This window comes from Pristiophorus japonicus, chromosome 13, assembly GCF_044704955.1.
Source record: "Pristiophorus japonicus isolate sPriJap1 chromosome 13, sPriJap1.hap1, whole genome shotgun sequence".
NCBI classification, from domain to species: domain Eukaryota; kingdom Metazoa; phylum Chordata; class Chondrichthyes; family Pristiophoridae; genus Pristiophorus; species Pristiophorus japonicus.
This window is the reverse complement of record NC_091989.1, coordinates 193,956,321-193,981,950: the sequence shown is the minus strand read 5'-3', so window position 1 is coordinate 193,981,950 and position 25,630 is coordinate 193,956,321. Positions and strand designations below refer to the sequence as shown.

General features: G+C 49.9%; 1 protein-coding gene across 1 annotated transcript in view; it reads right to left on the bottom strand.

Annotated features, from left to right (window-relative positions):
- Positions 1-25,630, bottom strand: part of LOC139278232 (transcription initiation factor TFIID subunit 4-like) — a 350,027-nt gene that overhangs the window by 83,468 nt on the left and 240,929 nt on the right. The window contains exon 15 of the mRNA XM_070896875.1: positions 5,118-5,255. Within this exon, the coding sequence (XP_070752976.1) occupies positions 5,118-5,255 (138 nt within the window). The remainder of the gene's footprint in view (positions 1-5,117; positions 5,256-25,630) is intronic.

Below are 25,630 nucleotides of genomic sequence, written 5' to 3'. Positions count from 1 at the left end.
GCTCTGCTGCACGGACCCAGTGCGCTCACATATCGCCCAGTGTGGGCTGGGCCCGTGCTGCCCCTGGGCCCTCGCCTCTCCTGGGCCCCGAACTCACGCCTCTCCTGGGCCCCGATCACATCGCTCTGCAATTTCTCGCCTCTCCTTCGTCACGACCTCGTCGCTCCTGCTGTACCTTCCCACGCTCCAATCACCAACCTGGGTTATTGTGACGTCCAATCCAGTCACCCTCTTCACAGCCGTCGCCCTCCCAGAACTGAACTAACATCTCCCACCATTCAGTAACCAAGGAAGTGAAGCACTCTCGTTGATCAAAACAATACTGGCACACTCTGCTTTGCGTCTTATCAACAAACGCTCACAAAGGTTAAAGTGCACACACCAGAACAGGAGTATTGGGATCACATCACCAGTGATGGTGTTGATTCCTCATTGCTCATTTAATCAGAAAAACAATTAGCCACACCTGGATTCCCAATTAGCCACATGTGGTGTTTGGCTCAAGTATTGGGACAACTCTGTTCTAAAAGCGCTACCCACTTAGTCCCATCCACAGACCCCTTTCAACATTTTCTTTCTTCCAAATATTTAACCATTCCCCTTTTAAAAATGAATGTGGATTCTGCTTGCCCCTGTGTTACTGGCCAGGCAGTCAGAGTCCGAACAACCCTCTCCATTTCAAAAAGAAAACGGTTCCTCGAACCTCTCCCTTCATTCCTGTCAGAGATCTCGAATTTATAAATGCTGCGATGAAGCTTATAAGTGGATGCTGCTGGGGGGGGAAAATGAAGCAGATTTCTGCCGTGACAAAAAAAACCCAGAACTTTAAGGAATAAAATACCCGTCCCATTGGTCACTACGGCAACCAGTGGCTTGTCCTCAGAACCTTCAGTTATCAATCACAGCAGCCGGAAAAAAATATCGCAATTCTACTGTGCTTTCCCTCCCAATTGACTTAAATAACAATGTTTATTAGAACCAGGTCTGCACACACCCAGAACAATGTGAATACAGTGCTTGTACTGAGAGCGAATTAGTATCTCTCATCCCTCAACCCCCCCCCCCGCCTCAACCCCTAGCTCCCTCTTCTGAATGCCTCCCATTGCTTGCTGTGTAACTAATCCTCCTGCGGGAGTTCTATGGGCCTTTGTGTGCCTCTGGATTTAAGATCAAGCTCAAGAGAGACATGCCGACCCTGGACGGCTATCAGTTTCAGCCCCTGCAGCAGTACGGGTCACAGGACTTGCTGCGACATTCAATCACCTTTGTGACTCACCCCTCCAAACGGAGGATATATCTCATCAACAAAAGGTAGCAATCAGCGACTTTAAATTTCGGCAGAGGTCACTCCAGCAGCTCGATGCCACGGAAAGGTCATTACCCGTTTAAATTAAGCTTGGCACAGATCTGAGAGCTGCCTTTGTTTCAGACTAATTTGGAGAGCCAGAGATTTGCTGTCAGTGGGAATGAATCAGCGCTGGGACCTAATCAAGCTGCCATCGTCTTCTCCTCCTGGCTGGTGCCCGGGGCTCATTTCTGAGGAGATGAAAACTATGACAAGCCCTTCAGTTTGGCTGAAAGCAGGCGAGGGAGAGAGAGAGAGAGAGAGAGGAGTCCAGTAACAGCCACAGGCCTCCAAGGTATCCTGTGACTCCTCTCTGGAAAAAAAGTCACATTCACTCCACTCTTGAGAAACGAAGATGACAGCCAGAGGCACACAAAGGATGTGAAATGAAGAAATGTGGGGTGAAAATGAAGTGGAAAAATAGGTTAAAATTACATTCCTTTTCTCCCAGTAGTCTACAAGTAACAGTGCTCCATTTTGACACAGAAAACAGCAAAATAACTCACTATCTCTCACAACCCAGTAGGTGCTGGGCGAGATATGTAAAGCAGCTTTTGTTCTTATCGACCACCCCTGGCATTGTCAACTTTGTCTTCCAGCTGTCTGGTATCGTTTAGTCGAAATTAAACTTTCGTGGATGCATTGGTTGTAATCTACCAAAATTCCCTGGATTCTGGGGAGGCCCCAGCAGATTGGAAAACCGCAAATGTAACGCCCCTATTTAAAAAAGGAGGCAAACAAAAAGCAGGAAATCAGAGACCAGTTAGCCGAACATCTGTGGTTGGGAAAATGCTGGAGTCCATTATTAAGGAAGCAGTAGCAGGACATTTGGAAAAGCATAATTCAATCAAGCAGAGTCAGCATGGATTTATAAAAGGGAAATCATGTTTGACAAATTTGCCGGAATTCTTTGAGGACGTAACGAGCAGGGTGGATAAGGGGGAACCAGTGGATGTGGTGTATTTGGATTTCTAGAAGGCATTCGATAAGGTGCCACATAAAGGGTTACTGCACAAGGTAAAAGTTCATGGGGATGGGGGTAATATATTAGCTAGGCAGGCTAAGTGAGTGGGCAAAAATTTGGCAGATGGAGTATAATGTTGGAAAGTGTGAGGTCATGTACTTTGGCAGAAAAAAAATCAAAGAGCACGTTATTATTTAAATGGAGATAAATTGCAAAGTGCTGCAGTACAGCAGGACCTGGAGGTCCTGGTGCATGAAACACAAAAGGATAGTATGCAGGTACAGCAAGTGATCAGGAAGGCCAATGGTATCTTGGCATTTATTGCAAAGGGGATGGAGTATAAAAGCAGGGAAGCTTTGCTACAGTTATACAGGGTATTGGTGAGGCCACACCTGGAATACTGCGTGCAGTTTTGATTTCCATATTTACAAGAGGTTATACTTGCTTTGGAGGCAGTTCAGAGAAGGTTCACTCGGTTGATTCCAGAGATGAGGGGGTTGGCTTATGAGGAAAGGTTGCGTAGGTTGGGCCTCTGCTCATTGGAATTCAGAAGAATGAGAGGTGATCTTATCGAAATGTATAAGATTATGAGGGGGCTCGACAAGGTGGATGCAGAGAGGATGTTTCCACTGATGGGGGAGACTAGAGCTAGAGGGCATGGTCTTAGAATCAGGGGCCGCCCATTTAAAATTTCTTCTCTCAGAGGGTTGTAAATCTGTGGAATTCTCTGCCCAAGAGAGCTGTGGAGGCTGGGTTGTTGAATATATTTGAGGCGAAGAGGGACAGATTTTTGAGCGATAAGGCAATAAAGGGTTATGGGGAGCGGGCGGGGAAGTGGAGCTGAGTCCATGATCGGATCAGCCATGATCGTATTAAATGGCGGAGCAGGCTTGGGGAGCCAGATGGCCTACTCCTGCTCCTATTTCTTTTGTTCTTAAAAGGCAGACAAACTACCCGTCCTCAGGAAAATGGGCCTTAAATCGTAACAGGCACCGGGAACACGGCCAACAAGAGGCAGGCATTAAAGTCGCAATGCTGCCAAAATGGCTGTTCGAATTTAGCCAGGGTCCTGTAAATATGTGACAGGACTGCTCTCTAATTGGACAACCGACAGTTGATTTGTAATTGGCTCTGGCAGTGGGCCTCAATTTCCCACTTCACCCTGCCCCTCCGATTGAGAATCATATCCACTTTTTAGCGGCTCCCCCCACCCCCTCTGCTGAAGCTGGCCACTCGGGGCTACTTTGATCTGAGCCAGCAATGTGACACTGGGCCGGGGGGGGTTCACCCAATGATGCCTCCAGGACAAAACGTCGCTCCAAATGTATTTCACAGGAGGAAGACACCACTAACACAAACTAAAATCCATACAGAATAAAGAATACAACAAAACCGTGCTCTGGTTCGTTTTTATTAATGACACAGTTGGTGTCCTGCACCGCACACCGGCCATGGTAGGCTTCAGGCCTACCAGTCGATACTGCCCGATCTCTGGCCAAGGTTACCACGGGTGCGCACAAGACCGCGGAACACAGTCAACCAGACGCGCCAACCCTCCCCACAGATCCTGGAGGTGTTGGTGGTAGTTTTAGCCCCTCGGGTACATTTCCACCGTGCTTTGCTGACAGTGCTCCGGTACCTCACCCATGACCACTCGAGTGAGCACACAAAGGCTGTGGGACCAAGGAGACGACTGAAGCGACGACCAGTCCTGTTCTCATCAAATGCCACAGACACACGCAGACAGGCGCACACGCAGACAGGCGCACGGGCGCACACGCACACAGACACGGGCACACAGACACGGGCACAGAAACAGGCATACACAGACAGGCGCACACGCAGACAGACACGGGCACAGAAACAGGCACACAGACACACGCAGACAGGCGCAGGCACACGGGCGCACACGCACACAGACACGGGCACAGAAACAGGCACACAGACAGGCGCACACACAGACAGACACACGCAGACAGGCGCAGGCACACGGGCGCACACAGACACGGGCACACAGACACATGCAGACAGACACGGGCACAGACACAGGCACACAGACACACGCACGCACACGCAGACAGACACAGGCACAGACACGGGCACACAGACACACGCAGACAGACACGGGCACAGACACACGCACACACTTTGAAATGGCTGAACCTGTCACGGTTTAGGCCTCTCGACAATGGTACCCGTGACCTGAAGTGCTGAGCAAGCACAGTAAACACGTTAGCCAAATCATCAGGTGAAAGGAGACAAAGTGGAGAATGAGGCAAGTTATTTTTTGGGCTACAGGTTTTCAGCAAGTGATGGTGAGGGGGCCATGTTGCGGCTTTCGTGTGGGAGGGAGGCAATAAGGAATGTTCATTCCATTCGTACTGAACTTTGTTCAAACTCAAAAATGGAAACAAATGGTAAATTCCACAACCAACTTGATGGTTTCAGAAAACACGAGAAATTACCTCAAATGAAAACACTAGAAATTAACCTTAAGGGCGAGACCCGAACAATAGTCAATTCTTCGGCGACATCAGGAAACAAAATTCCATGGATTTTTGCTGCAGCACAACCCTTAAAAAAAAGGGCGTGAACACCACTGTCAATAAGAGGTTCATTCAACAAGCCGCAAGCAACTGCTAAAACACTTATCAAGATTCAGAAACGGTTGCGATAACTTGTGTGATGCCAATTAAAAAGGCAGAACCAAATGTTTAACAGGAACAAAAACATATATCCCTGCGACCAGACCGGTGAGGTGTGAGAACGGAGTGCAGGGTTTATTGTGTGGGCTCTGTCTCGGGTTACCTCGCCAGCTGCCATTCCCGTCTCAGTCGCCTGCGGTCCCGGGGAATCCAGTTTGCGTTTCTTGCGCGGGCCGATCGCAGCGAGAGCCGTTAGGTTTGCATCCCGTTGCCTCATCTGTGCCAGCTCCTGTTGCTGCATCTGTGGAGGAGCAAAACAGCTCAGGTTAGTGCACACCGTAACTTCGAGTCCTTCATTCATGGGCTAAATACACTGAAAACAGACTCTGGCCAAGAAACAAAATACACAAAAGCATACTGTCAGAGAATGAGCATCTGTGCTCAAAACCAAGTTCAATCATACGCAGCAACGTACATTTAACACGCTGCTTGTATCTGAATTCGCACCAAGCCCCTTGACCCATCACCCCCTGTGCTCGCAGGACTACGTTGACTCCGAGACGGGCAATGCCTCGATAGTAACATTCTCATCCTTGTTTTCAAATCCCCTCCATGGCCGCACTCCTCCCGATCGCTAACCAACTCCAGCTCTCACAATCCTCCGAGATCTCGACAGTCCTTCAGTTCTGGCCTCTTGCACATTCCTAATTTTAATCACTTCACCATTGGTGGCCGTGCCTTCAGCTGCCTTGACAATAAGCTTTAGAATTCCCTCCCTAAACCTCTCCGCCTCCCTCTCCTCCTTGACATCGTTCCTTAAAATCTACCTCTTTGAAATCCAGTTATGGATGAGCAAAATTTTCTCCAATTCAATATTGGGAAGACCGAAGTCATTGTTTTCGGTCTCTGCCACAAACTCTGTTCCCTAACCAGTGACTCCATCCCTCTCCCCAACTTCTGTCTGAGGCTGAACCAAACTGTTCAAAACTTTGGTGTCATATTTGACCCTGAAATGAGCTTTCGACCACATATCCGCAGCATAACTAAGACCGTCTATTTCCACCTCTGTAACATCGCCCGTCTCCGCCCTTACCTCAGCTCGTCCGCTGCTGAAGCCCTCATCCATGAATTTGTTACCTTTAGACTTGACTATTCCAACGCGCTCCTGGCTGGCTGGTCTCCCACATTCTATCCTACGTAAACTAGAGGTGATCCAAAACTCAGTTCGGCAACGCCACGATTTCAAAATTCTCATTCTTATTTTCAAATCTCTCCATGTCCTCACCCCTTCCTATCTCTGTAATCTCCTCCAGCCCCAGAACACCTCTCCCCGAGGTGTCTTGCGCTCCTCTAATTCTGTTCTCTTGACCATCTCTGATTATAATCGCTCCACCATTGGTGGCCGTGCCTTCTGTTGCCTGGGCCCCAAGCTCGAGAACTCCCTCCCTAAACCTCTCCGCCTCTCTTTCCTCCTTCAAGATGCTCCTTAAAACCTACCTCTTTGACCAAGCTTTTGGTCACCTGCGTTAATTTCTTCTTATGCGGCTTGGTGTCAAATTTTTAATCTCCTAATGCTCCTAAGTGCCTTGGGACGATTCACTACGTTAAAGGCGGCTATATAAATATAAGTTGTTGTTGTTGACCAATCTTTTGTTTACCTGTCCGAATATTTCATGTGGCTTAATCCCAAATTTTGTTTGATAGCGCTCCTGCGAAGCGCCTTGGGAGATTTTAGGTGCTGTATGAATACAAGTTGCTGTTGTGAATGTCATAAGGCATTTCGCAGAGATGAAAATTAAGGACATGGAAGGGTTAGTGCCTGAAGGGGAAGGGGGTGGTTTTGAAGAGGCTTTTGAAGGTAGGTAGATAGGTAGTGGCGAGGAGCGGAGGTCGGAATCAGAGAGGAGCGGAAGGAAGGACGAGGAGGAGCGGAAGTCGGGACTGGGGAGGTCCGGAGGTCGGGATCGGCGATCGGAAGCGGAGAGGAGCGGAGAGGTCAGAGCCCAGAGGTGAAGCAACGGGGACAAGACCAAGGGAAGGCGCAGCACGGGCCAATAGCGAGGCTGTGAGGCTCACATTGCGTACTATGAATTCCACACAGCGAGAGGTGGGGAGGAGGACAGTCGGAGTATGTTTGAGTTTGTGTGTATGTATTGGCACATGCGGCGGCCTGCTCTCCAGGCGTCTTGGATCCCTTTGCCACTGGACCAAGACCTTGCTCGTGTGTTGGCTGGTGTGCAACGCTCAACCCACGTTAAAAGAATTCACGCACAGGAACCTTCCACTGTTTTTAATGAGTTCATCAGTCACCTGAGAACTCATTCTTAGTGTGGAAGCAAGTCATCCTCGATCCCGACGGACTGCCTGTGAGGATGATGATGAGCTAGGTAGCAAGTAGAAAGGACTTAGGGACACAGTATTTCGGGAGACAGTTCCAGAGTATACAGACAAGCCAACTGAAGGCTCTGCCACCAAAGCAAGGCATGTAAAGACAGCCGGAATGAAGAGAGCAGAAGGCGCAAGTGGGCATAATAAGGCTCGCAGGCAGAGTTAGGGTAGGATGAGGCTGTGGAGAAACGTGTAAATGAATGTAAGTGGTCTGAACTCGATGAAGCTGTCAGGAAGCCAGTGAAGACAAGAGAAATAGGGAAAGGGCTAGGATACAGCCAGCAGGGTTTCAATGAGTTTGGACTTTATCTTCGATGGATCTCGGGAAGCCAGCTAAGAAAGCATTGGAGAAGCTGAGTCTGGGGGTGATAAGGCATGGGTGAGTGTTTCAGCAGCAATGAAAATGATATAAAGCCAGAGGCCGCAATGGTGGAAATAGATGGTCATGGTTGTCATGTATCCTACATGGCTACTGTTGGTACTATCACAAGGTGTGCCACCAGAGGGCACAGCAGTGGGAGACTTGTAGGTTACCTGCACAGGTGTGCCTGGCCTAGTATAAAAGGCAGGCCACCAGGTGTGATCCTCACTCTGGAGTTAACAAATAAAGGACTAAGGTCACTACAGTTCAAATACAACACACTGCCTCGTGGAGTCATTATTGGAGCATCTAAGGACACAACAATGGTCATGGATAATGTTCAACTTTATCAGGGTTCTGATCGAGTAAACTGGGAGAAACCATTCCCACTGGCAGGAGGAGGACACCGATTGAAGGTAATTGCCAAAACATCCAGGCGGGAAATGAGGAGACCGTTTTTTATGCAGCGTGTTATGATGATCTGGAATGCGCTACGTGAAAGGGAATCGGATAAATACTTGAAAAGGAGAAATTTGCAGGACTATGGGGAAAGAGCAGAGGGGGCGGGGGGGTAGGCATTAATTCATAGAATCATACAGCACAGGAGGAGGCCATTTGGCCCCTCGTGTCCGTGCCGGCCGACAAAGCGCTATCCGGCCTAATCCCACTTTCCAGCTCTTGGTCCACAGGCTGGTAAGTTACAGCACTTCAAGTGCAAGTTCAAGTACTTTTTAAATGCGTTGAAGGTTTTTGCCTCTTTGAAGAGCCAACTCAGACACAGGGGGCCGAATGGCCTCCTCTGCTGCATGATCCTATAGGATATGGGATACAGAGAACTTAAAAGGTCTGAGGACAAAAAACACTGAAGAATCCAGGATATTGGGCAACATTTATTTGATACCCTCACGATGCAACGTGTTAGCTTGCTGCACCATCCTGCCACCTGGCTCGGTTTGAACGCCTGGGTCTGCAATGGAAACCTTCATCACACTTTCTGCTCAAGGAAGGTCCTTGCAGCCTCCACACTTGCACAACCGCTAACGCTTCCATAATATCAGAATAAACCCTTCAGCCACTGTCTCTAAAATCACAATCATCTTCCTGGCTGGGTCTTGCAATTACATAGCTGAGAGGGGCTACGCTTTTTGCATTTAATGGAATCTCAGCTCTTACAAGTTCGGGCCACTTGGCCTCTGGCCACTCTGAATGCAAATGATGAAGCCCTTTTTTTTGCTGACATTTACATTACCAGTTCATATAACTTTCTCAATGCTCTACCAAAGAGGTGGGGTTTGGAGGGGGGCGGTGGGGAGAGCTACTCATCTTTTCCACATGATGATCGTTGTGCCACACTCGATGTGAGATATCACTACGCACGATCTTCACAACCCGAGCCACAGCTGGGAGATGCAGACCAGAGATACTTCATTTGCGCTGAGTTTCCAAACGGCAGATAGGGGAGGAGGAGGGTGAGGGAGAGGAGGGTGAGGGAGAGGAGGGTGAGAGAGAGGATGAGGGTGGGGGGAGGAGGAGGAAGAGGGGGAGGAGGAGGAAGAGGGGGAGGGGGGGAGGAGGAGGAAGAGGGGGAGGGGGGGAGGAGGAGGAAGAGGGGGAGGGGGGAGGAGGAGGAAGAGGGGGAGGGGGGAGGAGGAGGAAGAGGGGGAGGGGGGGAGGAGGAGGAGGAGGCGGGTGATGGGGGAGCGGGAGGTTTATGAGGGGTGTCATGTATTCAACTATCATTGTAACCCATGTATAAGCTGACCTAAGTTATACACCTTGAGAACATTGACCACAAGGGGGTGAACTTGTGGGAGACACTCCTAACCTGGACTTTCAGGTATAAAAGAGGAAGCTCCACCCACCTTCATCACTTGAGGTCTTGGTAATAAAGGTAACTGGTCACAGAGTGACCTTCTCTCAAGTTTGGGCATTTATACTGTATAGTAAGGACATATCATTGGCGACGAGAAACTGGGATTTAAACCACGCGAGCATGGCCACTAGCAGCACAGAAGAGAGGTACTGTGTTGGTGATGATTGGGACGACTTTATTGAGAGACTACAGCAAAGTTTTGTCACTAAGGAATGGTTGGGACAGGATTCGGCCGACAAACGCAGGGCTCATCTCCTGACGGTTTGTGGATCCAGAACGTACTCCCTGATGAAAGACCTTCTAGCGCCAGAGAAGCTGGCGGACAAGACGTTTGAAGAGCTCAGTATGTTGATCGGGGAACACTTTAAACTGGCGAGCAGCATGCACATGGCGAGACACTGGTTTTACACGCACCGACAGCGAGAAGGGCAAAGCGTTCCTGACTTGGTGGCAGATCTCCGGCGATTGGCGAGCCTATGTAAGTTCCCAGATGCATGCAGAGCGGAGATGCTGCGAGACTTTTTTTATCGAGGGCATCGGGCACGCTGGGGTTTTCAGGAAACTGATTGTGACCAAAGACTTGACCTTGGAAGTGGCGGCTCTGATAGCCCAGACATTTTTCTCGGGAGAAAGAGACCAGAATGAGGTATGACAAAAATCTTGGCTCAAATGCGGCAAACCACCAGGGAGTCAACATTGTTAAAGCGGCACACAGTTCTCTCGGCAGACAAGGACAATCGGACATGCCCCATAGGGGGAATTCAACAGCGACAATGGCTAGCTGAATGGCAATTCATACCATCGCAAGGGACAATGCGGCCAGTAATGGGGCCATCAACACCTGTTAATGGTGCGCTTAAGGACAGTTACAGAGACAGTCAGAGACGATCGACTGGTAATGGACCTTTTGTTTCCAACAATGGGGCCTCCAGCTCATGCTGGAGGTGTGGAGGCAAACACCCAGCCAGAGCTTGCAGGTATCAGCAATATACCTGCAGAAACTGCAATGTCAGCGGTCACAATCCAGTGGAATTGCAGGAAGCCTACAGCCAGGTTGATGTACGAGGAGGATGGGCCCGACGTAAGCCCGACGAGGCCAAATGAATACTGGGGGAAATCGCTGGAAACTGAAGTTCAGCGAGTTCATGTGGAGCACATATACAGTTCATACACCAGGACGCCACCGATAATGATGAAAGTGCTCCTCAATGGCATCCCAGTATTAATGGAGCTAGACACGGGGGCCAGCCAGTCCCTGATGAGTATTAAACAGTTTGAAAGGTTGTGGGTGTCCAATGCCAGGAGGCCAAAATTATTGCCGATTGACGCACAACTACGGACATATACAAAGGAGATCATTCCGGTGCTCGGCAGCGCCACGGTAGTCGTGACCCACAAAGATTCGGAGAACAAGTTGCCACTCTGGATTGTCCCGGGGCACGGTCCCGCACTTCTGGGGAGGAGTGGGCTTGCTGTCATGAACTGGAAATGGGGCGATGTAAATGCAATTTCTTTTGTGGAGTATCACGCTCACAGTTCCTGGACAAATTTGACTCATTATTTCAACCCAGCATCGGCACTTTCATGGGGGCCAAGGTAGTGATTCACATAAACCCGGACGCCAGGCCAGAACACCACAAGGCCAGAGCAGTGCCGTACGTGATGCGGGAAAAGATAGAATGCGAATTGGACCTCCTGCTGAGGGAAGGCATCACCTCGCCAGTCGAATTCAGTGACAGGGTGAGCCCGATCGTGCCGGTGCTCAAGGCAGATGGGTCGGTCAGGATATGTGGTGATTACAAGCCCACCATCAATCGGGTGTCACTCCAAGACCAGTACCCGCTACCGAGTGCGGAGGACCTCTTTGCGATGCTGTCCGGTGGCAAACTTTTTTCAAAATTAGACCTGACCTCAGCTTACATGACCCAGGAGCTGGCGAGTGAGTCGAAGAAGCTGACCACCATCACGACACACAAGGGGTTGTTTGAGTACAACAGATGTCCGTTCGGGATTCGTTCGGCCGCCGCGATCTTTCAGCAAAATATGGAAAGCCTCCTCAAGTCGATTCCAAGGACGATGGTTTTTCAAGACGACATCCACATCACGGGTCGCGATACTGAAGGACACCTCCACAACCTGGAGGAGGTGCTACGTAGACTGGACCGGGTAGGGCTGCGACTGAAAAAGGCGAAGTGCGTCTTCTTAGCTCCAGAGGTAGAATTCCTGGGGAGGAGGGTAGCAGCAGACGGGATCAGACCCACTGCGTCCAAAATGGAAGTGCTCCAGAGAGCACCCAGACCCCGTAACACGATGGAGCTGCGTTCATTCCTGGGGCTCCTGAACTATTTTGGTAACTTTCTTCCCAAATTGAGCACGCTGTTAGAGCCGCGACACGTGCTCCTACACAAAGGTCGTGATTGGGTCTGGGGGGAAAGTCAAGAAAGGGCTTTTGATAGAGCACGCAACTTGTTATGCTCCAACAAACTGTTAACACAAGTTTCTTACACGGGTCATATAATGTTAACGTGCGATGCATCGTCCTATGGGGTCGGTTGTGTGTGGCAGCACGTGAATGTCAATGGTCAGTTACAGCTGGTAGCTTATGCTTCCAGACATCTATCCCAGGTAGAAAAGAAAGCGCTAGCATGCGCTTATGCAGTAAAAAAAATGCACCAGTACCTGTATGGCAGGAAATTTGAGCTGGAGACAGATCACAAACCCCTAACGTCACTTTTGGCCGACAACAAGGCTATAAATGCGAATGCATCGGCCCGCATACAGAGGTGGGCACTCATGTTAGCCGCCTATGACTACACAATTCGGCACAGAAAACTGTGCCAATGCACTCAGCAGGCTCCCACTAGCCACCACTGAGGGGACAACTGAGCATAATGCTGAAATGGTCATGGCTGTTGAAGCTTTCCAAAGCGAAGGCTCACCTGTGACAGCACGTCAGATTAAAGTCTGGACAAATAAAGACCCGCTACTGTCTTTAGTTAAGAAATGTGTCCTGAATGGGGACTGGGTAGCCACGTACGGGGTGTGCCCTGAGGAATTTAAACCATTTCATAGGCGCAAGGATGAACTCTCGATTCAGGCCGATTGCCCACTGTGGGAAAACCGAGAAGTCATGCCCCAGATGGGCAGAGAGGTGTTTATCAGAGAACTTCACAATGAGCACCCGGGCATTGTCATGATGAAGGCACGTTTGGTGGCCAAGGATGCAGACTTGGGATAGATGCAGACCTGAACTTTGTGTTCGCAGGTACAACACGTGTGCCCAGCTGGGCAACGCACCCCTTAGCCCCTGGTCCTGGCCCGCCAAGCCATGGTCACGCATCCATGTGGACTACGCAGGTCCTTTCATGGGAAAAATGTTTTTGGTTGTAGTAGACGCCTACTCCAAATGGATTGAGTGTTACATTTTAAATTCAAGCACATCCACGGTGAAAGTCTACGGGCAATGTTCGCCGCCCATGGTCTACCGGATGTCTTGGTCAGCGACAATGGCCCGTGCTTCACAAGCACTGAATTCCAGGACTTCATGGCAGGCAATGGAATTAACCATGTCAGAACTGCACCGTTCAAGCCAGCCTCAAACGGCCAGGCGGAACGAGCAGTGGAGATAATCAAACAGGGGATGCTCAGAATCCAAGGGGGTTCCCTACAAAGCCACTTATCACACCTCCTGTTGGCCAATAGATCCCGACCACACTCGCTCACAGGGGTTCCACCCGCAGAGCTGCTAATGAAAAGGACGCTCAAAACCAGGTTATCCCTTATACACCCCACTATGAAAGAAATCGTCGAGAGCAGGCGTCAGTCACAATGTGACTACCATGACAGGATTGCGAGGGAGCGATGTATTTATGTCAATGACCCTGTTTTTGTCCTTAATTACGCTGCAGGGCCCAAATGGCTCGCAGGCACTGTGATTGCCAAAGAGGGGAATAGGGTTTTGGTAATTAAACTGACCAATGGACAAATCTGCCGCAAACACGTGGATCAAACTAAAAGCAAGTTCAGCAACCCCATAGAAGAAGCAGAGGAAGAACACGACGTAGAGTTTACTCCACCACAGGTGATCGAACACCGGAACCAAGTGGAGGAGGGCCCAGTCACTGTGGGCAGTCCAGACAGGCCTGAGGCACCGCAAACAGCAGACACTCAGGCCAGCGCCCAACAACTGGAGCCCCAACTCAGGCGCTCAACAAGGGAGCATAAACCACCAGAGGGACTTAACCTGTGATCCCAATAAGACTTTGGGGGGGAGGTGATGTCATGTATTCAACTATCATTGTAACCCATGTATAAGCTGACCGAAGTTATACACCTTGAGAACATTGACCACAAGGGGGTGAACTTGTGGGAGACACTCCTAACCTGGACTTTCAGGTATAAAAGGGGAAGCTCCACCCACCTTCATCACTTGAGGTCTTGGTAATAAAGGTAACTGGTCACAGACTGACCTTCTCTCAAGTATGGGCCTCGTGTGCCTTTATACTGTATAGTAAGGACATATCAAGGGGGTAAGCAGGAGGGAGGCTACAATTAGCCTCAATTATCCGGTGAGGGAGAGGAAGTGTCACCAGTGAGCCTGGCTGGACAGTGTGCACGTGAAGCGGCTTGGCTCTATGTGTCCACTCACTACCTCGATCCACACAGGCAGGATGGAAACTTGGCTAATGTAATGTCCACCAGCAATAACAAATCCTTGGGCAGCGTGGGAATAACTGAAACAAAACGATTGCCCTTCCCTAGCATCCCACACGATTCGTAGTTTGTTCCCTACAATATCAAACGCCACCACAGTGGGTACAACAGGAGGATCAGGAGCGTCCCACTTGCTGCCTTCCTGTGCTCCCAGCACTTGCTAATGGGACCAGACACACCGGCTCGCCAAGGGGCCACATCCAGAGTTGCCGTGCGGACCCCAAGCAGTGCGTCTCGTCCGATCCGCCACAGTAACTGAGTCAGAATGTCAGTCAAATCTACGGCCCATTTAGATGCGCTCATCCAGCTACTTGCCCTATAAACTTCACTCTGCCCACACTAAAATCATTTAAAAAAGCAGCAAATCAGTCATGACTGTAGAGTGTTTCCCTGCAGACCCTCTCCTGCGAACTTCGAAGGGGACAGACAAAGGCCATGAGTAGCCCAGTGCTTATTCCACTGCCTCTTAAACACACACCGATATTGATATGTCCTTACTATACAGTATAAATGCACACGAGGCCCATACTTGAGAGGTCAGTCTGATGACCAGTTACCTTTATTACCAAGACCTCAAGTGATGACGGTGGGTGGAGCTTCCCCTTTTATACCTGAAAGTCCAGGTTAGAAGTGTCTCCCACAAGTGCACCCCCTTGTGGTCAATGTTCTCAAGATGTACAACTTAGGTCAGCTTAAACATGGGTTACAATGATAGTTGAATACATGACATCACCTCCCCCCCAAAGTCTTATTGGGATCACAGGTTAAGTCTCTCTGGTGGTTTACGTTCCCTTGTAGAGCGCCTGAGTTGGGGCTCCGGTTGTTGAGCGCTGACCTGAGTGACTGCTGTTTGCGGTGCCTCAGGCCTGTCCGGACTGCCCACAGTGACTGGGCTCTCCTCCACTTGGTTCCTGTGTTTGGTCACCTGTGGTGGAGTAAACTCTACGTCGTGTTCTTCCTCAGCTTCTTCTATGGGGTTGCTGAACCTCCTTTTAGTTTGATCCATGTGTTTGCGGCAGATTTGTCCATTGGTAAGTTCAACTACCAAAACCCTATTCCCCTCTTTGGCAATCACGGTGCCTGCAAGCCATTTGGGCCCTGCAGCGTAATTAAGGACAAAAACAGGGTCATTGACATCAATACATCGCGCCCTCGCATTCCTGTCATGGTAGTCACATTGTGACTGACGCCTGCTCTCAACAATTTCTTTCATGGTGGGGTGTATAAAGGATAGCCGGGTTTTGAGCGTCCTTTTCATTAGCAGCACTGCGGGTGGAACCCCTGTGAGCGAGTGTGGTCGGGATCTATTGGCCAACAGGAGGTGTGATAAGTGGCTTTGTAGGGAACCCCCTTGGATTCTGAGCATCCCCTGTTTGATTATCTGCACTGCTCGTTCCGCCTGGCCGTTTGAGGCCGGCTTGAACGGTGCCGTTCTGACATGGTTAATTCCATTGCCTGCCATGAAGTCCTGGAATTCAGTGCTTGTGAAGCACGGGCCATTGTCACTGACCAAGACATCCGGTAGACCGTGGGCGGCGAACATTGCCCGTAGATTTTCTACCGTGGCAGAGGATGTGCTTGAATTTAAAATAGCACACGCAATCCATTTGGAGTAGGTGTCTACTACAATCAAAAACATTTTTCCCATGAAAGAACCTGCGTAGTCCACATGGATGCATGACCATGGCTTGGCGGGCCAGGACCAGGGGCTAAGGGGGGCTTCCCTGGGTGCGTTGCCCAGCTGAGCACACATGTTGAACCTGCAAACACAAAGTTCCAGGTCTGCATCTATCTTTGGCCACCAAACATCTGACATGGCAATTGCCTTCATCATGACAATGCCCGGGTGCTCATTGTGGAGTTCTCTGATAAACACCTCTCTGCCCATCTGGGGCATGACTGCCTACTGTGGGGAAACCGAGTAATCAACTTGAATCGAGATTTCATCCTAGCGCCTATGAAGCGGTTTAAATTCCTCAGGGCATGCACCGTACGTGGCTGCCCAGTCCCCATTCAGGACACATTTCTTAACTAAAGACAGTAGCGGGTCTTTATTTGTCCAGACTTTAATCTGACGGGCTGTCACAGGTGAGCCTTCGCTTTGGAAAGCTTCAACAGCCATGACCCTCAGTGGTGGCTAGTGGGAGCCTGCTGAGTGCATCAGCGCAGTTTTCAGTGCACGGTCTGTGCCGAATTGTGTAGTCATAGGTGGCTAACGTGAGTGCCCATCTCTGTATGCGGAACGATGCATTCGCATTTATGGCCTTGTTGTCGGCCAAAAGGGACGTTAGGGGTTTGTGATCTGTCTCCAGCTCAAATTGCCTGCCAGGTACTGGTGCATTTTTTTTACTGCAGAAACACATGCTGGCGCTTCCTTTTCTACCATCCCGTAGCCCCTTTCTGCCTAGGACAGACTTCTGGAGGCATAAGCTACCGGCCGTAACTGACCATTGGCATTCACATGCTGCAACACACACCCGACCCCATAGGACAATGCATTGCACGTTAACACAAGTTTCTTACACGGGTCATATAACGTTAACAGTTTGTTAGAGCACGCAATTTGTTGTGCTCCATCAAAAGCCCTTTCCTGGCTGTCCTCCCCAGACCCAATCGTGACCTTTGCGTAGAGCCGCTACACGTGCTCGTAACAGCGTGCTCAATTTGGGAAGAAAGTTACCAAATTAGTTCAGGAGCCTCAGAAACCAACGCAGCTCTGTCGTGTTATGGGGTCTGGGTGCTCTCTGAATCGCTTGGACGCAGTGGGTCTGATCCCGTCTGCTGCTACCCTCCTCCCCAGGAATTCTACCTCTGGAGCTAAGAAGACGCACTTCGCCTTTTTCAGTCACAACCCTACCCGGTCCAGTCTGCGTAGCACCTCCTCCAGGTTGTGGAGGTGTCCTTCAGTATCGTAACCCGTGATGAGGATGTCGTCTTGAAAAACCACCGTCCCTGGAATCGACTTGAGGAGGCTTTCCATATTTTGCTGAAAGATCGCGGCGGCCGAACGAATCCCGAACGGACATCTGTTATACTCAAACAGCCCCTTGTGTGTCGTGACAGTGGTCAGCTTCTTCGACTCACTCGCCAGCTCCTGGGTCATGTAAGCTGAGGTCAGGTCCAATTTTGAAAAAAGTTTGCCACCGGACAGCATCGCAAAGAGGTCCTCCGCACTCGGTAGCGGGTACTGGTCTTGGAGTGACACCCGATTGATGGTGGGCTTGTAATCGCCACATATCCTGACCGACCCATCCGCCTTGAACACCGGCACAATCGGGCTCACCCAGTCACTGAATTTGACTGGCGAGGTGATGCCTTCCCTCAGCAGGAGGTCCAATTTGCATTCTATCTTTTCCCGCATCACGTACGGCAACGCTCTGGCCTTGTGGTGTTCTGGCCTGGCGTCCGGGTTTATGTGAATCACTACCTTGGCCCCCATGAAAGTGCCGATGCCGGGTTGAAATAATGAGTCAAATTTGTCCAGGACCTGTGAGCATGATATTCACTCCACAGAAGAAATTGCATTTACATCGCCCCATTTCCAGTTCATGACAGCAAGCCCACTCCTCCCCAGAAGTGCGGGACCATCCCCCGGGACAATCCAGAGTGGCAACTTGTTCTCCGAATCTTTGTGGGTCACGACTACCGTGGCGCTGCCTAGCACCGGAATGATCTCCTTTGTATATGTCCGTAGTTGTGCGTCAATCGGCAATAATTTTGGCCTCCTGGCGTTGGACACTCACAACCTTTCAAACTGTTTAATACTCATCAGGGACTGGCTGGCCCCCATGTCTAGCTCCATTGATACTGGGATGCCTTGGAGGAGCACTTTCATCATTATCGGTGGCGTCCTGGTGTATGAACTGTATATGTGCTCCACATGAACTCGCTGAACTTCAGCTTCCAGCGATTTCCCCCAGTATTCATTTGGCCTCGTAGGGTTCCCATCGGGCCCATTCTCCTCGTACATCAACCTGGCTGCAGGCTTCCTGCACATACGCGCCAAGTGACCGTTGACGTTGCAGTTTCTGCAGGTATATTGCTGATACCTGCAAGCTCTGGCTGGGTGTTTGCCTCCACACCTCCAGCATGAGCTGGAGGCCCCATTGTTGGAAACAAAAGGTCCATTACCAGTTGATCGTCTCTGACTGTCTCTGTAATTGTCCTTAAGCGCACCATTAACAGGTGTTGATGGCCCCATTACTGGCCGCATTGTCCATTGCGATGGCATGAATCGCTGTTCAGTTAGCCATTGTCTCTGTTGAATTCCTCCTTTGGGTTCGACTACATGCTGGGGCATGTCCGATTGCCCTTGTCTGCCTAGAGAACTGTGTGCCGCGTTAACAATGTTGACTCCCTGGTGGTTTGCCGCATTTGAGCCAAGATTTTTGTCATACATCATTCTGGTCTCTTCCTCCCGAGATAAATGTCTGGGTTATCAGAGCCGCCGCTTCCAAGGTCAAGTGTTTGGTCACAATCAGTTTCCTGAAAACCCCAGCGTGCCCGATGCCCTCAATAAAAAAGTCTCGCAGCATCTCCGCTCTGCATGCATCTGAGAACTTACATAGGCTCACCAGTCGCTGGAGATCTGCCACGAAGTCTGGAATGCTTTGCCCTTCTCGCTGCCGGTGCGTGTAAAACCGGTGTCTCGCCATGTGCATGCTGCTCGCCGGTTTAAGGTGTTCCCCGATCAACTTACTGAGCTCTTCAAACGTCTTGTCCGCCGGCTTCTCTGGTGCTAGAAGGTCCTTCATCAGGGAGTACGTTCTGGATCCACAAACCGTCAGGAGATGAGCCCTGCGTTTGTCGGCCGAATCCTGTCCCAACCATTCCTTAGTGACAAAACTTTGCTGTAGTCTCTCAAGAACGTCGTCCCAATCATCACCAACACAGTACCTCTCTTCTGTGCTGCTAGTGGCCATGCTCACGTGGTTTAAATCCCAATTTCTCGTCGCCAATGATATGTCCTTACTATACAGTATAAATGCGCACGAGGCCCATACTTGAGAGAAGGTCACTCTGTGACAAGTTACCTTTATTACCAAGACCTCAAGTGATGAAGGTGGGTGGAGCTTCCCCTTTTATACCTGAAAGTCCAGGTTAGGAGTGTCTCCCACAAGTGCACCCCCTTGTGGTCAATGTTCTCAAGATGTACAACTTCGGTCAGCTTATACATGGGTTACAACGATATTTGAATACATGACAGATAGGCTAGAAGGGCCGAATGGCCTACTCCTGCACCTATTTTTCGATATAACTGTTGCAGCTCAGAAAGTATTATTAATAAACAAGTAAAAATGTCCAATAAAAACCATATTCATCCTTGATCTCTGCTTTCTGCGCCCAATGAAGGGCCTGGTGAGATCATGCTGGATTCTACCCGATGTAAACTAGAGGTGATCCAAAACTCTGCTGCCCGTATCCTAACTCGCATCGAGTCCCGCTCACCTATCACACCTGTGCTCGCTGCCCCGTGTCCTAACTCACACCGAGTCCCGCTCACCCATCACCACCTGTGCTCGCTGCCCCGTGTCCTAACTCGCACCAAGTCCCACTCAACCATCATCCCCTGTGCTCGCTGCCCCGTGTCCTAACTCGCACACCCATCACCACCTGTGCTCGCTGACTTACATTGGCTCCCGGTTAAACAACACCTCAATTTCAAAATTCTCATCTCGTTTACAAATCCCTCCATGGCCTCGCCCCTCCCTATCTCTGTAGTCTCCTTCAGCCTCACAACACCCCCCAACATCCCCCCCGGGATGTCTGCGCTCCTCAAATTCTGGCCTCTTGAGCATCCCTGATTATAATCGCTCCACCATTGGTGGCCGTGCGTTCAGCTGCCTGTGCCCCAGGCTCTGGAGTTCCCTCCCTGAACCTCTCAGCCTCACTCCCTTCCTTTAAGACGCTCCATAAAACATACCTCCTTGACCAAGCTTTTGGTCATCGACCGGAATTTCTTCTTATCTGGCTCGGTGTCAGTTATTTTTTTGTCTTATAACGCTGCTGTGAAGTACTTTGGGACATTTTACTCTGCTAAAGACGCTATATAAATGCAAGTTGTTGTTGATGGATTTAACCTGGATGGTCGAATGGCCCATTTCCGTTGTGTGTTATTCTATCGTACTGTGAACTGGTACCCTCACATCACTGAACAATCTGGAAAAAACCCACAAGACCTTTCCATGTTTCAGAGATCAGCACGACCTACCTCCCTTCTCTTCATGTCCCTCAATCCCATCTCTCTTCAGAATCACACCTAACTGTCTCCTCGCCCCATTTACACTGTCCTCCCTGGTATCTTGTTCCAAATACCCGCTGAGCGAGAAATTCATTCTCGGGATGTGGGCGTTGCTGGCAAGACCAGCATTTACTGTCCATCCCTAGTTTCCCTTGAGAAGATGGTGGTGAGCCGCCGCCTTGAACCGCTGCAGTTCGTGTGGTGACGGTACTCCCACAGTGCTGGTCAGTTGGAAGTTGCAGGATTGTGCCCCAGTAACTATGAAGGGACCACCGATATATGTCCGAGTCGGGATGGTGTGTGGCTCGGAATGTAACTCGGAGGTGATGGTATTCAAAGTGGCGAGGTCGCGGGTTTGGGAGGTGCTGTCGAAGAAGTCTTGGCGAGTTGCTGCAGTGCATTCTGTAGATAGTACGGCACTTGCAGCCACGGGACCAACACCCCCAAACCTTAGGTTTACTTTCCATCCAGAAAGACACAAGAGCAACGATCTTCTGGAAGAACCCCAACATGTGCAGATGGATGTTTGGTTTTTGGTGGGGGGCTGGAGGGGGGGGGGGGGCGGAGCAGAGGAGAGGGAGATTTAATTTGTATAAATAATCGAAGAATATATAATATATCTTACAGCTGCCTGAACTTCTTGTTAATTTTTTCCATTATAAATTCCCACATCACATTTATAGTGGAAACTGCTGCAGCGCCACCACTGGTGGGCAGGTGTAATCATTACAACGTGACACGTTTACATAGGCAGCACCCATTATAAATGTAGACACGGGGAAATTATAATGGCAATATAAACATAAGGACAGAATGTCAGGTTTTATAATTGGGATTTAATCACATCTGAGCACTCTGGTCCAAGTGTCTGCCACCTTCAAGCCCTGCTTCACCTGACAACTTCACTTCATCTTCACATCCTGCATGCAACGTCACAAAAGATCAACTAACCTTTATAAAAATGCACTAATGATTCGCACTCTTGCTCTTCCTGTTGACCTATTACATTCTCCACCCCACCGACTTCAGGTTACCCCTTGTTCTGGGGGGTACAGGGTGAACAGCCAATCTGTTGCCCAGCCTCAACCAACATTGCTACTGGGTTAAACCACAATCCAATTTTCCTCCTTTTTCCCCCATGGGAAATCACACGGCCTCGCTTGGCATTTCTACACTGGGGAAATCACAAGCACGCCCCTGCATGCTATCACCATGGGGAAGCTCCCCTCCAACCTCCTCTTCTCCAGGTCACTTCCCATGTTGAAGAACAAACTCTCAAGATACTGCCATGAAAAAGGTTGGTATATACCCATTAACCAGCAGCTCAAATTTCCCAATCCACTTGTGAGAGATAATCAAATAGAGTCACATACAAATCCCTGTTGACACAAAACAAACAGATTTCTGAATGAAAGGAATCTGAAATTTCTCTAAAAAATGTATCTGCACATTAACACTGGGGAACAATAGTTTCCAATCCAAAAAAGACTTGCATTGATATAGAATCATAGAATAGTTGCAGCACAGAAGGAGGCCATTCAGCCCGTGCCGGCTCTCTGCAAGAGAACCTCAGCCAGTCCCACTCCCCACCCTTTCCCCGTAGCCCTGCAAGTTATTTTCCTTCAGGTACTTATCCAACTCCCTTTTGAAAGCCGTGATTGAGTTTGCCTCCACCACCCTCTCAGGCAGCGCATTCCAGATCCTAACCACTCGCTGCGTAAAAATGTTTTCCCTCATGTCGTCTTTGGTTCTTCTGCAAAGCACCTTAAATCTGTGTCCTCTGGTTCTTAACCCTCCTGCCAATGAGAACAGTTTCTCTCTATCTACTCTGTCTAGACTCGTGATTTTGATCACCTCGATCAAATCTGCTCTCAACCTTCTCTGCTCTAAGGAGAACAACCCCAGCTTCTCCAGTCTATCCACGTCACTGAGGTCTCTCATCCCTGGAAACATTCTTGTTAATCTTTTTTGCACCCTTTCTAAGGCTTTCACACCCTTCCTGAAGTGTGCTGCCCAGAATTGGCCTTTCATTACCATCATCTTCATCAGAGGCAGCCCCTCGAAATCGAGGAAGACTTGCTTCCACTCAAAGTGAGTTCTCAGGTGACTGTACAGTCCAATACGGGAATTAGAGTCTCTGTCACAGGTGGGACAGACAGTCTTTGAAGGAAAGATTGGGGAGCATAGTTTGCCGCACGCTCCTTCCGCTGCCTGCGCTTGTTTTCTACATTCTCTCGGCGACGAGACTCGAGGTGCTCAGCGCCCTCCCGGATGCTCTTCCTCCATTTTGAGCAGTCTTGGGCCAGGGACTCCCAGGTGCCAGTGGGGATGCTGCACTTTATCAAGGAGGCTTTGAGAGTGCCCTTGAGAGTTTCCTCTGCCCACCCGGGGCTCGCTTGCTGTGTAGGAGTTCCAAGCAGAGCGCTTGCATTACCACCAGATGCCTCAAAGCGCTTTATAGCCATTAAGTACTTTTTGAAGTGTAGTTACTTTGTATTGTAGGAAATGCAGTGGCCAATTTGTGCACAGCAAGCTCCCACAAACAGCAGTGTGATAATGACCAGATAATATGTTTTAGTGATGTTGAATGAGGGATAAATATTGCAAGGACACCGGGGTGAACTCTCCTGCATTGCTTTTAAATAATGATTAAATTACGTCACCTGAGAGAGAAGATGGGGCCTCGGTTTAACGTTTCATTCGAAACACGGAGTCCAGGCCCACAGTACCAAATACAGTACAATTACAAGCAGAGTAAAGCTCCCTTTATTACATCCCAACCTCAGTGCGCCCGTTACTATACCATGTAATACTTTTTCCCACACCAGCTTGCCTAGGTTTCTACTAATTTCGTTCCAAATTAGCGTTGTGCTGTTACTCCGAATGGGACTGACATTGCTTCAAAACTCTGAGAGACTTATGGCCAACAGACAGAGGAGATTATTACCCGATCAGCCTGACCCCATGAGTGAAAATCTAATCCACTGCACCAACAATTTCCCCCCAGAAATAAATCTCAGCACAGAACTAATAGTAGCGTCAGTTATGATTCAGTCGGTAGCACTCTCACTTCTGAGTCAGAGGGTCATGGTGCAAATCCCACTCCAGTGACTTGAGCACAAAAATCTAGGCTGACACTCCAGTGCAGTACTGAGGGAGCGCTGCACTATCGGAGGTGCCATCTTTCGGATGAGACGTTAAACCGAGGCCCCATTTGCTCTCTCGTGTGGACGTAACAGATCTCATGGCACTAATCGAAGAAGAGCAAAGGAGTCCTCCCCAGTGTCCTGACCAATATTTATTCCTCGATCAGCATCACTAAAACATTATCTGGTTGTTGTCACGTTGCTGTTTGTGGGAGCTTGCCGCGTGAAAATTGGCTGCTGTGTTTCCTACATTGCAACAATGACCACACTTCAAAAGTGCTTCCTTGGCTGGAAAGCGCTTTGGGACGTCTGGTGGTCATGAAAGGCGCTTTAGAAATATCTTGATTTCTTTTTGATCATTAAAGGCCACGGCGGGAGTTGCTGATCCTGATGGCACGGTTTGGAGTGACGGAGAGTGATGGCACGATTTGGAGTGACGGAGAGTGACGGCACATAGAAACATAGAAAATAGGTGTAGGAGTAGGCCATTCGGCCCTTCTAGCCTGCACCACCATTCAATGAGTTCATGGCTGAACATTCAACTTCAGTACCCCATTCCTGCTTTCTCGCCATATCCCTTGATCCCCCTAGTAGTAAGGACCTCATCTAACTCCTTTTTGAATATATTTAGTGAATTGGCCTCAACAACTTTCTGTGGTAGTTTGGAGTGACGGAGAGTGAGGGAGAGTGATGGCACGATTTGGAGTGACGGAGAGTGACGGCACGGTTTGGAGTCACCGAGCGTGACGGCACGGTTTGGAGTCACCGAGCGTGACGGCACGGTTTGGAGTCACCGAGCGTGACAGCACGGTTTGGAGTCACCGAGAGTGACGGCACGGTTTGGAGTCACCGAGAGTGACAGCACGGTTTGGAGTCACCGAGCGTGACGGCACGGTTTGGAGTCACCGAGCGTGACGGCACGGTTTGGAGTCACCGAGCGTGACGGCACGGTTTGGAGTCACCGAGCGTGACGGCACGGTTTGGAGTCACCGAGCGTGACGGCACGGTTTGGAGTCACCGAGCGTGACGGCACGGTTTGGAGTCACCGAGCGTGACAGCACGGTTTGGAGTCACCGAGAGTGACAGCACGGTTTGGAGTCACCGAGCGTGACGGCACGGTTTGGAGTCACCGAGCGTGACGGCACGGTTTGGAGTCACCGAGCGTGACGGCACGGTTTGGAGTCACCGAGAGTGACTGTAGGAGGTCGTGGAACACATACAGTTAAAGAAGTTTATATTCAACAATTTATTCCTTTCAACAATTTTTAATGCAATTTTAATACATTTTCCTGCCTCCCGAGGGCACTATTTAAAATAATAAATTAAAAAAAAAAAATCACAAACTAAATGAAAGTGTTCGAGTGTAGGGAACAATTCCATGTGGTGCCGGCCCAAGTGACAAACAGATTCGTCGGCCTCTTGCAAGCGATACCCCACGAGAAGGGGCAGATATTCACCCAAATGCTCCCACGGGGCAGAAGGTGGGCAGGAGTCCCAAAGGACTGGGTGAATATCTGCTCCTTCTCGTGGTGCGAGCGGCAAACCCCAAACCTTTTTCTCGGTTGGGACTCATTAGCGTTCGGCTTAACCAAATGATCAACCTCTTGTCCCCGCCTCCTTGAGCAGCCTGTGGCAGTGCCCTGGGTTAGACCTGTTGCTAGCACAGGACCCCGACCCACATGGACAACAGAGGCTCCGGCCCCATTCCCAGCAGCTGCCCATTTCAAGACCATCACCGCAACAGCAGAGAACCAGAGGGTGGCGGTGGGTGCCGTGCTATTCCGATGTGGTGAATGAAGGAGGTGGAGGCCCCGACCTGCGGGAGAACACCAGCGGCAGGTCGGGGCCATAAAAGGAGCGGCGAGCAACGGCCCGGGAGCAGCGTGGAGACCACTTCAGGGAAAAGCGCGAGCTGGTGCAGGAGGGCGACAGCAGCGAAGAGTGACGTCATCAA